Source organism: Cyprinus carpio, chromosome A7 (genome assembly GCF_018340385.1).
Source record: "Cyprinus carpio isolate SPL01 chromosome A7, ASM1834038v1, whole genome shotgun sequence".
Classification (NCBI taxonomy): domain Eukaryota; kingdom Metazoa; phylum Chordata; class Actinopteri; order Cypriniformes; family Cyprinidae; genus Cyprinus; species Cyprinus carpio.
The window spans coordinates 40,829,211-40,842,915 of record NC_056578.1 but is presented as its reverse complement, the minus strand read 5'-3'; the positions used below and the strand labels follow the sequence as shown (position 1 = coordinate 40,842,915).

Sequence of the window (13,705 nt, the reverse complement as noted above, 5' to 3'; positions counted from 1 at the left end):
ACTTGAAATTTGAAGACTGTACTCAGTCAATAAAATGTTAAAATGTTTATTAACAAGCAAGTTGCTAACATAGCCTAATTGTACATGCTGCCAAACTGCATATTGCTAGCATGATTCTAGCATGTTTTAACACCGTGCTAGCATGATTTAGCATGTTGTACTAGGAAAGTCTTTAAACTTTGCTGGTGAGAGACAGCTTAAACACACACAAGTCTTATTGTACACAAGTTTTGTACACTATTTTCTTTTCATTTATTATACAATTATAAAAAAAGACCTCTAACACTAGCTTGCTCTATTCTTTTTCTATTCTATCTATTTTCTTTTTATTTATTATATTATTTAAAAGCCCTTGCTACGTATACTGTATTTAGGCTAACTGAGACTTGTTATAGCACTTATATATCATTGCTCTTTTGTTGTTTTTGATTGTACAATCCTCATTTGTAAGTCGCTTTGGATAAAAGTGTCTGCTAAATGACTAAATGTAAATGTAAGTTTTGACCCCCCTTAATGAAAGCTAATGGGATTTTTCAAGTTATGATAGTCCAGTGTACGAAAACCACAAGTCCGATCAGTTAGAAACAATACCAGAGTCAGACAAGTCTGAAGGCCTGAGCAGAGTTTGGTGGTTGTAGCTTGAAAACTTTAGATGACTAAATTTAGTTGAAGAAGAAGAAGAAATAGGATTTCAGTATTTGCAGCTTTGTCAAGCCAGCCTAATTACATATAAATGGCATAACATAGAAATCGTGACACATTAAACATGATTAAAGGTGTAATTTTGAAGTAGAAAGTCTGAAATAGCACTTTCGCATAAAACATACCCTAATATTCCAATAATTCTCCAGTAATAAATTATTTACATAATTTTTAAAGGGGTCATATGATGCTGCTAAAAAGAACACTATTTTGTGTATTTGATATAATGAAAGGTGTTTATGCGGTTTAAGGTTAAAAAACACATTATTTTCCACATACTGTATATTATTATTCCTCCTCTATGCCTCACCTTCTGAAACGCGTCGATTTTCACAAGGCTCATCTCTCTGAAAAGCGAGGTGTGCTGTGATTGGCCAGCTATCCAGCGCATTGTGATTGGCCGAATGTCTCAAGCGTGTGACAGAAATATTACGCCTCTTAACATATTGTGAAGCCTTGTCCAGCAGGAGCAACGAGACATAAACATAAAACCCATTATAAACATGATTTCTAGTCGTGTTTTCTTTTGGAAGGCACAAACAAAGTAGTTTCGCTTTCCCAACGAAACAGCGTCACACACCGCGGCCTTGAGTGAGCAGAGGCCGGAGGCCTAGAGTGAGTCGTGGTCTTGAGTGAGCAGAGGCAGGCAGCTTGAGAACGGTGCGGCAGACGGATTCTACGAAGGAGCGTAACTTGGTCTTGCAGTAACCACATGTGACGACCCCGGGGGGGTGGACGCTGCTTCGTCGACGGTGAAAGTCGATTCGGCGATCCACAGTGCAAAGTTGATGCATTTCCTCAGCGACCAGCACGGATCAGCTCCAGGCATGATGAAGCAGATATCGTCCTCTTTTGGAAGTCCAAACAAAATACACAGTGAAACACACAGCGTCTATACGACATGGCAGCGGCAGCAACAATACTACAACGAGAATAAAAGGTATGCCTTCTTTCTTTGCATGAACATCTGGGGGGCGTTATGCAAATCTTCCCACACAGTGACTTGTACAGCTATGAAGACCACACAGTGACGTAGAGATGTGGGGGTGTGTTAGAACGAGCTGTTTCAGGGGGGCGTGGACGAGTGTTAACTTTTTTATAAAGAATATCTCTTTGAATTTCAGACTTTAGTCTTTGCAACTTCACAGATCTTCTTTATTCACCAAGAGCTTGTAACACTCCAAAGAGAAAGGAAAATTTGAAATCGCATCATATGACCCCTTTAAACTGAGCTGATAGGCTTGAACAACAAAACTGAATTTTCCATCATTTTCTGGCAGCACAAGTACTAAAACATCCGTTAAACATCAACAACATCACTAATGTTCATCATTTGCTAGTTCTTAAAAAAATCATCCTGTCCTTGTTGGGAAGTAAAAGAAAGAGAAAGAAACATGAGATCGGGCAACTTCTCCATTTTATTTCAGCCAAAATCACTTGAACTTTGCGTGGTAACTGTAATTTCCAAACTCATCAAAAGGTAGCATCTGGCCCTTCAGAGGCAAATGAGATCAAAGAGAGTCCGTTTTTCTTCAGATCAAACAGAAACAACATCTGGCCCTTCAGAGGCAAATGAGATCAAAGAGAAACATGACAGTCACAGTTAAAAGCTCTTGTTTTTGCTCGGCGGTTGATTGACAAGTGAGTAGGCGGTTCTTCAGAGTTGTCAGGGCGCATCAGAGCAGTTACACCACATATGCGTGTGTTTCTGACTACCTCTAAATGTGGTTTGAGTAACTGGATCACATTCTGGGCCTGTATTTAGAGTTGTCTGCTTATGATTGGGTGACTCGAGACATATCTTAATACCAGCTGTAAAGGAGGTCATTAAATTCAAGGCATATTAAAGACACTTGATGAAATGATATGCTGACCTTTTGAGTAACACTCATGACCAGAATTTTTTAACCCAAAATATCAACATTGGGAAAAAATATGCCTCTACTTACTTTCCACAAAACTCACCTATACATTCAATACAGCAGTTTCCAGCTGAAATGAACACTAGAGGCGTAAAAAACACAAACCAAATTTTACTTCTTTTCACACAAATCACAATTAAAATGGCAGACTGTTGATTAATAAAGACTTATTTTCTCATGGTTTCTCGCACAATACTATGTTATGACCTCAAAACACTTTTACCATAGTGCATGATTTAATTAAACACTTTTACCATAGTGCATGATTTAAAAACTAAAAACATTTTGAGGTTTACATCACATAACATCACCATATGTTTGGCTTTTGTGGCATAGCAAACTTTCTCTGCAGCACACCCGGTAATGCATTAAACTTGAGATGCGAAGCGCTTGGGTTAAAGTCACGACAGCTCAAACACATGTAGAAACAAGCTAAATGGCATGTTTGCTTCAGTAAATGTGTTTTTATCTCACATTTGCTTCTGCTAACACTATCAATTAGGTTTGGAGACATGCATGTTACACATCAAACGTAGATGTGGAGAGACTGGTCGTGGAAGTTAAGAATTGGATATTATGACAAATCCCTCTAGCTCCAGAAGAAAACCCATTAAAAAGCATCACAGAAGTCATGAAAACACAAAATATAGGTTCTTAGTTCCACTTTCTTCACCTGCAGCATATTTAAAGTTGAAAAAGTGTGAAAGAACCATAAAAAAAGTTCTTGTACATGTAAACTGGGTCCATAACATGGATGAAACACACTGCAGAACACTAGATCTTCTGCTAAACTACTTTTAAATGTTATATTTAGAGTATATTTAGAGGTAGGCAAAACTGCCTTCTCTTTATTTGCTCCTGAAAAAAATATTGACTATCCTGGTAAAATGAAAGATAAATAAAAATAAATAAAAATCTCTCATAAAGGCTGACATGTAGGATAACCCTGTCTTAGACTTTTAAAAACATAATTTCTCTAAATTATTCGATGATGGATGTCCAAATCATCCAATGTACGGCCATTGAAAACATAACACATACTCTTGTTCCCTGTTCTAAAAGTACCTCTTGAACTTCTTAGAACCTTTCAGGTTGCAACTCAAGCTAATTTTTAAATCAAAAGGCAGGAATTAGCCATTATTAGGGCTGGTCTGAATACTATTTATTGAGCTTCGAAGCTTCGGTAGTAATCAACACTGAATATTCAAAGCTTAGGAGGGAGGGGGTTGAACATATTCTTCTCTCAGACACTGTGTCTACACCGGACGCGAGCGGCGCGATGTGATGAAATACAATAGAACATATTTTATGCTGTCTACACTGGATGCGATGTGGCGCGACAAATTCCAGACAGTAAACTGCTGCTGTGTTCTATTTATGACATGCTGACACAAATTTCAAATGGTTTTCTAAGGTCGCTTTGTCACGTCCAGTGTAGACAAACTTTAGCTGTTGCAGCACGGCACAACACGACAACTGTCGCTTCCGGTGTAGACACGGTGTAATAAAGGCCGGAATCTCTGTGTCTGTCTGTTTTCATTTTTATTATGTAGAGAACCATTCATCCAATCGACTTCACGCTACAGTCCCAAAGGAGTGCAGTGTCTCATTTTGGTGCAATATGGACACGTGATACATTCAGAATTAATAAACTTTTAATAAACTTTTAATAAACTACAGAACAGTGTGAGCCGAAAGAGGCCGTCTTAATAAGCTTAGGCTTATTTGCTCCAAGAACAGACACCTTGCACTAGTGATACAAAACACACAGGTCTGTTAAGAGCAATACTTTTAATATAGACAAATTATTATTAGGCTGTTTCAATCACAGGGGATGCCAGGTGTTCAAGAAAAAAAAAAAAAAAAAATATTCATATGAGAATCATAAGAATTTCTATCTTCCCCAAATACTTTCATTACATTTTTTTCAAAACCCACACATTCCATCATTCTTCAAAAAAAAATTCCATTCCACCTGCACGAACCAAGAAAAAAAACAACTTCAAACGTCAAAAACTTGGGTGAAAGCAATTTAATGCAGTTGTTTGAAAATAAAATGCACAAAAACAGATGGGTAACATGGTAACAATAATGTTGTGTCTGTTAAGATTAGTTTGTGTATCAGTTAACATAATGAGCAAGATCTGTATTCAGAATTAGGGGTGGGACGGTTCGCGGAAAAAATTCATTGCGTGCACACAGGTGAGAGCTGAACAGCACACATTGATATCGGTGTTTAAACTAAACTCATGTAAGCTTTGCCAGTTTAAACATTTAAGAGCCAGAGGACACGAGCTTGTGTGAGCAGTGAGAAGATTTGTGCGCGCAAACCATTGACTGTAAAAAGGTGCAAACCCGCGCATCAGAACGCACACAAATATTAAGCTCTCTGAAGTATTGTGTTTGAATGGACAAATTCCCACAAACATTATGTCAAAATGCCTGTCTTGTCAAGTATCCTATAGCAGAGATAGCCAGCTGAACATACTGTATCAGTGCATTCTCTTAAAGTGACAGTCTTAATATTAATCGAACAGCAACAACAAAGAAATCACTCACTGCTCTTGATTGAATAGCTTTTGTAACTTTATTAAAGATTCATCTTTAATTTATAGTCAAATATGCAATGCTGTATTACATTTTTCTGTTGTTACATTTTACATTACTTGATTACTTCATTCAGTTTCTGTACCTAAAAACTAATGCTAGACCTACCTAAAAAAAAACTGAAAATCACTGTTTATTTTATTTGTATCTTTACTCTATTGCATTTATTTGTGTTGTTGATTGTAGTTAGATAAATTCTTATGTTCTTTATTTTTATTTGAAAGTATAGTTTTTCCATAAAAATAGCACATACCGAACCATACCGAAATCCGTGACTCTAAAACCGTGATACAAACCAAACCGTGAAAAAGTTGAACCGTTCCACTCCTATTCAGCATTAGTTAATCTTTGTTACTAACTTACATATACAAATGGATTACTTAACACTAATAGCTTAAATTTGTTAATGCATTAAATCTTAATTTATTCATCTTGGTTTATGCTAGTTTATATATTTACAGTTAATGCAAACCAAAACTAATAAATGTTTAATGCATTATTTAATGCTGACAAGAAATGCATTAGTAGTAATATTTTATGTTTAATTCAATGTGTTACTTGCCATTTCTTTGCTAGTAAAGTTCACAAGTATTTACAATTTCAGAGTGCATTTTTTTTTCACTCACAGTTTTAAAGTAAAACCTATGCCACTTTTTTTTTTCTTTTTTTTGTCTTACAACCCTTTTCCAACTGCCTCCTTGTTGACTGCAGAAAAAAAACAAACAGGGACACTACACCAAGTCAAAAGCTATTGTTTGCATACATCCTATACTTCTAGCCAGAGAGGCTGGCTTGTTTGGACATTTTGTCCCAACACTAAAGGACCACTTAAGTTCTCTGACTTCATTAGTGAGTGGAGCTTTTAACTTGCATACTGCTACTTAAAGCCTTGTGTTGTAGAACTTTTACTATTAGAAACCCATATTGTCTGTTTAATAGAGCCTGTTCCTGAGGCCTCTTGGATGGTTGAGGGTATGCAGACATAGTGGTGTGAATCTATTTATCTGTGTGTGTGTTGGGGGTTTAGAAAACGAGGGACCACAGAACGTGACATGGATGAGTGAAAGATTTCTAGGCCAAGGACACAGAAAGCCTTTTGACAGAGAGAAAGAAAGAAAGACAGCAACAGCCTGGGAAAAAGAGTAGTGAGAGTTACTTAGACACAATGCACCCAGTAAATAAAATTACTTACTGCTTCATTCTACAGCTGTTCTAGATGCAGAATGGTTTCTAGGAATGCCAGCCATTGTGAACACACTAATGAATACAATAGATAGTGATTATAAGGGTAATTTGCCTTTACAGACACTAAACACTTTCCCGATGCACATACTAATGTTGCATACTTTCACATTTTAGTTATCTTTTTACCTTTATTTTTTCCTGACCATACAGATGTCACTAAATGTCAATTAATAAAGACTTATTGATGTTTGCACCACATAACCAGCTCCATATGTGTGGCTTTTCTGATGAAGTAAACTTGCTCAGTTGCGCACCCAGTACAACAGTGCAATTGTGATGTGAAGCGCTCAGATACAAGTACCGAGAAACACAAGTCACGACACTATATAAATTAGATCGAAGACTTCTATAAGGAAGCAAAAATGGCACGGTTGCTTCAGCAAAAACGCTTGCTTTTGTTAACACTACCGGTAAGGTTTTAATGTGGGTGGAACATTATTTTCAAACGCAACAGAGCATTAACCTTTTGGCGCCACTCACTGGACATTTAATGTCCCAATGCCACGATACGTTCAACAACCAACACGATAAAATGTTTCTGCATCTGTTTCAGATAAAGCTGAACATGCTTTTAGCACCACTAACTGGATATTTCACTTTGAACGCGCCATTTTGCAGAAATATAATTTTGCAGAAATATCACGCCAGACATGTTTGTTTCCACTGAGCCTGTGTGGAGTAAAATCATGCATGGCTCTTCTTTACCATGGTTACATGTACTTGTAGTGATGATGTGCAGATTGAAAATCCTCCTAAATGCAGTTATACACAACAAAATAAAAATGCTTTTTCACAGGGTGAAAATATCAGCACAACAGCACATCCTCTTTCTAAAACAGAATTGGGCTAAGCGGCAGAGACCAGGTGTGAGTGTGAACTGAAATTAACTTTTTTGTCCACTTTAACCCACATTCACAGGTAGTTAAAAACCTGCAGTGCAAACACTCATGCACTCGAACTTCCTACACTTGTAAAACCAACCACTGCACTAAAACAGGGATTTCTTTAAATAATCATCTTGTTGAAAAATTGGAAAGCATATATACATATTCAAGCTAGATCTTCTTCGGTAAGCCTAATATAACAGATCATGTACAGCACACACATTCAGAGTTCAGATAACACAGGTAGTCTAAAATAACTGATAACCCTGCTAGATATGTCATTTGCTGCTGGATGAATGATCCTTCTAAATTTGATTATAAGTGTTCATACGAGACACATTACTGCCAGGTGTACAATGATATTAAGTGCCTATTGATAGAGATTTAAGTGTCTAAAGGAATGTAAATGGTTAGGGAAAAACAGGATCTACTATGTGTCAATATATTGGATCCGTTCTTGAGGTCTTAAAGTGACAGCAGCCTAATATACCTGCTATTGTGTGCTTAATGTTAAACGAGAAAAAGAAATTTGCTCATTGTGTTTGACTGAATAACTTAAACAAGGATCAATTTACATTTAATTCATGCAGTAAAATTTATGCAGTTTTATTTTTATATCTGATTACTCAGGTGCTGTCGAACTTCTTTCTTGAATGCTATTTATGTGTGCAATTTAAATAAAGATAAAATAAAACAACAAAAACAACCATACTGTGATTTTATTATTGTGAAATAAAATGTCATATCACCCACTTCTAGGCACAGGATTATGTTAATTACTGATACAACTATCAAACATGTACTAACATGCAGACACCATGTTCCTTAAGGAAAGACCATGCTCTAAAAAGCCTTCATCTATTAAACTAAAAGCTCAAATCTAAAACATTTTCTTCAAATGTTAACTCTTCTGAATCACTTGTTATTTCTTTAATGTGATGTGTTTTATTTGATATTAAATACAGAGTTTAACAGTGCCACAGAGCGGAACAGAGATGGACTCAACATACAACACTATCTGAAGTAGATCTGGCTAATAAATAAAGATTATCTGGTAAATACAAATATGGGATATACCAGGGGTTCACAAACCAAAAAGAAACCGAAAACAAAATGTACTCATCATGCATCTAAGAACAATATCTTCAGTTGAATGAATTATTGCAGGTATTCAAAATCTTTTCACTGCATCACTGAAAATGATATTTGGCTCTACTTTGGCTGTTTGATGGCAAAACTCCTATGGCAATTAGGAGCATATATGTGTATCTTATGAGTAGCTGAATGGGATCATGACATTAGATCTAATGCCCAGAGAGGTTGTGAGAAACTTAAGACATTGCCACACATTTTCACACACTTTATAAAAAGACACTTGTAAGCAGGACATTGATAGAGCTATATGGATGCCAGTGACTATAAAAGCATCCAGCATTTAGGAAGCGTCAACTTAAGAAAACACCAACGAATCATCCTGTTATGGGTTTCAACATCTCAGAACAACTAGATCAATGGATGATACAGAACTTTATAAATCATTCATCTTTAACATTAATGATTAAATCCTATAAAACCAATACCGTACAGTTCAAAAGTCATGCAGAATGTGGATTTGTGGAACATTAATCATGATTTTTGTTTCCTAACTGGTCAGAAATGAGTCGCTCTCAATACAAAACTCAATCAAGTAGCACCAGTCAATTCTTGTGAAACGTCTTGCAAAGAAAGAAAAACCTCCAAAGAAAAACCAAATAATGTCCATGTGATTAAACCCTAACAAAACTGTAGCTGAAATGTCCAACTAAACCTTTAAAAAAAGTCAAGTTTTACCTCCAGATAAAACATGATCTACATTATGAATAGTGTGTGAACCTCAATGCAGTTTCATTTAACAGAAGAAGCACCTAAATTAGGCGTAGTTGAATTAAATGTCACTGCCAAACCCTGGAAATCGCAGTGCGTCATGAGAGACAAAGTTTAGATATTCTTATATAATTGAAAAGAAAACATCAAGCTACAGCGAAAGATTATATTTGAATACAAACGATTTGTCAGTATGATGTGAATATAACACATAAGGCATGACTAACATAGATGCATATAATTAGTGTTATGTAAGCACTGAAATTAGGTAAAGCATATAATGAATCACGAGCTACACTTTGCAATCTCTTTCCATACAAAACTCAGTTAAATAGTACTAGTGCATATGTACGAATGGTCAATTCCTATGCAATGATTTGCAAAGAAAGAAAAACTTCCAAAAAGCAACCAAATAATGTCCATGTGACAGAACGTGAATTACGTGCAGAATCACCTAAATGAGGTGTAGTTTAAATGTCACTTATAATCACTGGATAACAGTGTCAGAAAGTTTAGATATTCCTACATTATAGATAGAACATGACATCGAGCTGTAGCGAAACATTACATTTCGAACGATCTGTCAGTATGATACCACACACAAAACTCGTCTCACACATATACACATAAAAATAGCTATGAAATAACCGCAAACGTCTTTTGGAAAACATACAGTGAGTCATGAAACTCACAGAGCTGCATTTACGCACGCTTCTTGCAATCGCTCCAAGGGTCTTTTGTTTCCTGATATACAAGGGTAGACATCTAGTTGACATTTACAGGCCTAAGCATCTAGTACACGACATTTCCACCGATGCAACACTCAGTTTGTGCGTGTAATTGTGTCAAAGCGGCGTCTGTGCATTTCTTTATTGAGGCCGAAGCTGCGCTTTGAAGTCGCTACATTCCTGCCGCGTGCAGCAGCGGCTGTTCCAACATGTTGCGAATACAGTGAGCGGCGACTGTTGACTTACAACCAAGTGGCGATTTTGTCTTTTATAAAAGACAGAGTGCTTTTCAAAAGATAACCCACTTGACGCGTTATATTGGAGAAACGTGCACGCGTACGCGAACCAAATGCATCAAGTTGGTTTCCACCAGAGAATAATAATCGAGGTTATTTCTCTGCGCGGTGGATCAAATACTATTTAAATGCACCAAAAACTAGATAGCAGTATCAGTTTCATCTCTCGCGCTTTGGATCCATCACGACTCGCTGTTTTGGTTTGTTCAGTGTTCGTGTAAGTGTCTGCTGTAACTCTTCAAAGATCACACGCTTCGATTCCGCTCGCCAAAACTGTTTTGTAGGCTGTTTTCAAACTGGATTTACAAGCACCGATGTGTTTGTTTCTCAAAGCCGAAGCAGAGAACTCCAAAACACTTACCTTCGGCGAGAAGCATGAAAGTTAAAAGACTGCCACAAAGCACCGCGGTGAGCCTCATCGTGAAGAATCCTCTCGCGCTCGCGCTTTATTTAGCAAATGTTTCTCTTTGAAGTATCAGCACCCTTCGGATGAACTGAATTAGATTTATAACTCTTTAAAAACCATTGTATGAGGCGTCTGCGACCCCGTTAGGACACAGGCTGAGTTGAACTACAGATAACGCTCAAATCAGGACAGCGCAACTCCAGCAGAGAGCTCGAAATGTTGTTCTTCAGTCAGTCAGTCGCTGCTGCTTCTGCTGGAATGATCAAAAGGTGCATTGGGCTGTACCATGTGTGTTTCGGGGGTAGTTCCTATTCCAGTGTAGGATGTCTAGAAGGAAACTGGGTGGACAAATCACAAATCGCCGTTCACTATTAAGAAACTTTTCTAACTTCGCACTCGAGGTTCCTGCCGCTCTGGAAGTCCAAAGGACTGTTTTGGGAAAACGCGCAGTTCGTGCCTCGCCACCAAAACTTTGAAGTTCTCTGAACCCTTTCCAAACGGGAGACTTTACAGCGGTCCTTCTAAACACAAAGTGAGGCAATCCAAGTCAAATAAGGAGACGTCAATAGGCAAGTTGACTGAACTTACTGACGCCTTTAACGTTTGGCTTCAATTCTTGTGCCTGCCCAGAGTGTTTAGGCTACTGGATCTACACTAAAATACAAAATAAATATATAATAATCGCAAATTTTTCATATAATGCTATATAAATGGTTAATATACAGTATGTAACAATATCAATATATTTGGTCGCTCTGTATGGACCTAATAGTTCTAATGTTCAGATTTAACCTTGTTGTGTTAACTATCCTGCTTTGTATCATACATTATTTTCTTAAGATATTAGTTTTCCCTAATGTTATTGCAATCAATTAAGCATACTTTTAAATACAGTACTTATTACTGATGTAATATCTAAAATCTAGCACTCTCTATTCTAATTCTAAGAAATAAAGAAAAAACACTTCACCCTCTAACACTTGCGCACTCTATTCTACTTCTTTTCTTACTACTTGTCGTCTTTAAAAAAATAGATTTTTTTATTATAAAAATGTCCAGCACTAGAATTTTCTATTCTTTTGACTTTTTTTATTTAAAGACCCTGTAACAGTTGCACTTTCTATTTTCTTTGTAAAAAAAAAAAAAAAAAAAACCTCTAACACTAGCATTCTCTATTCTTTTTAAATGCTATCTTCTTGTTTTCTTTTTATTTATTATAAAAAAAAAAAAAAACAGTTACTATGTGTACTGCATTGGGGTAACCAAGACTTGTCACAGCACATACATATTATTGCCCTTTTGTTGATTGCTTCTATTTTCCTCATTTTTAAGTCGCTTTGGATAAAAGTGTCTGCTTAAGGACTAAATGTAAATGTAAAATATACATGCAAACTGAATATAATGTTTTCAGACACTTAACTGGATGTTAACTGCAATTAAAAGAAAACATATTATAGCTTAAGTGTATATTAACTGCAATTAGCTGAATTTTAGAGTGTTTTTTAAACCAATTTAAGCAGAAGTACATCTTTATATGCAATTTCATAATTACTTCTATATTGTTGTTTTTTTTTTTTTTAAAGTGTACTGCTGAATGTACTGACAAGCATTTATGGTAAACTAAAACATAATGTAATTTCTATTGAAACTTGTGTTGTATAGTTGAATATATTTGTATTTACACATTTTTAATGATAAATAATTAACAAATAACACACTACAGTTAAAAAAGAAAAAAATGACAATACTGTCAATATTTACTCACCCTCATGTATCTGGTTTTAACAGTGTTTTGGTTTATTGATTTTCACATTGTTCCAAAACCTGTATGAAAATTTGTTGTTCTGCTACACAAAATGTATCTGAATATATATATATATATATATATTATAATATATAGTATATATTATATTATATATTGATTTACAATATAATATCATATATAAACATTAACTAGTTTGCCAAGGAAACATTTCTTGTTCACAATTTACCTAATTAAAATGAAAAAAAATAATAAAATAAAAACGCTAAAAAAAAAAAACAGAAAATATAAATATAAAAAAAAACAAACTATTAAAATGACAAAATAGCAATAAAATGAAAACAGAAAATATTAAGATAAAAACTATAATTCAAACTATTAAAACTATAGATACTAAAATAACACTGATGCATACAAATTTTAACATAAAAAGGGGTAGAGTTAAAAAATATTTGAAAATATTGTCATTTTTTTCTTTTTTAACTGTAGTGTCTTACCTTATTTTTAAAATTTCCAGTCAAATTTTTCAAACTCTTCAAAGTTTTCTGTGTTGCCATTAATTAATTGATGTATGGTTTTCCCCCTGCTCATTTGTCATTACAAGTTTCATTGCATACGTGCATTAGATCTACTTAATATTGCATTTTACTTTTTTTGGTCTTATACATGGTAGCCACGGGACAAGTGAGTGCCTTTACATTGCTAATCATATTGCTGAGCTTGCTGTTGTTGCTCAGCAGATTCATTGATTTGACTTGTATTGAATTAAAATAAACAAGTGACCACATCTTTTCAAAAGACACAGTTTAAACCATTCGGTTCACATCTAATTTTTGGTTGCATGGACTTTCAATGGAGGGACTGAAATTTTTTTTTTTTTTTTTTTATTTTATTATTTTATTACATCACCACTATTATATACTGTATGCCATGTGTCATACCACTATTATATACTGTATGCCATGTGTCATTATTGTTCATAATCAGATTTAATTTCACGTAACAGAAATGTTTTGTGTGTATGTGGTTTTAGTTTTAGTTAATTATCATAACCCTGCTATATGCTTACTGCTTATGATCTTCATTAGTTATTAAACTACCTCGTATAACATAAATGTTGAGGCAACTTTTTGGCCTGTGTTATCTGAGGACAATGTCCATTATTCACAAAACTAAAACAACTTTGTTTGGTCTGAAGAAGGTTGTGCGAAACACATGCTGTGGTAACAAACAATGAATATTTCATAAAGTCAATAACAACATTTTTCCCCCGTGTTTATGCAAAATGTC

At 35.4% G+C, this 13,705-nt stretch overlaps 1 protein-coding gene across 3 annotated transcripts in view; it reads right to left on the bottom strand.

Annotated features, from left to right (window-relative positions):
- Positions 1-11,178, bottom strand: part of LOC109085877 (low-density lipoprotein receptor-related protein 4-like) — a 93,001-nt gene extending 81,823 nt beyond the window's left edge. For all 3 annotated transcript variants that reach the window (XM_042761188.1, XM_042761189.1, XM_042761190.1), the window contains exon 1: positions 10,609-11,178. In XM_042761188.1, the coding sequence (XP_042617122.1) occupies positions 10,609-10,666 (58 nt within the window). In that variant the 5' untranslated portion in view covers positions 10,667-11,178. The remainder of the gene's footprint in view (positions 1-10,608) is intronic.
- Positions 11,179-13,705: the final 2,527 nt, after the last annotated feature.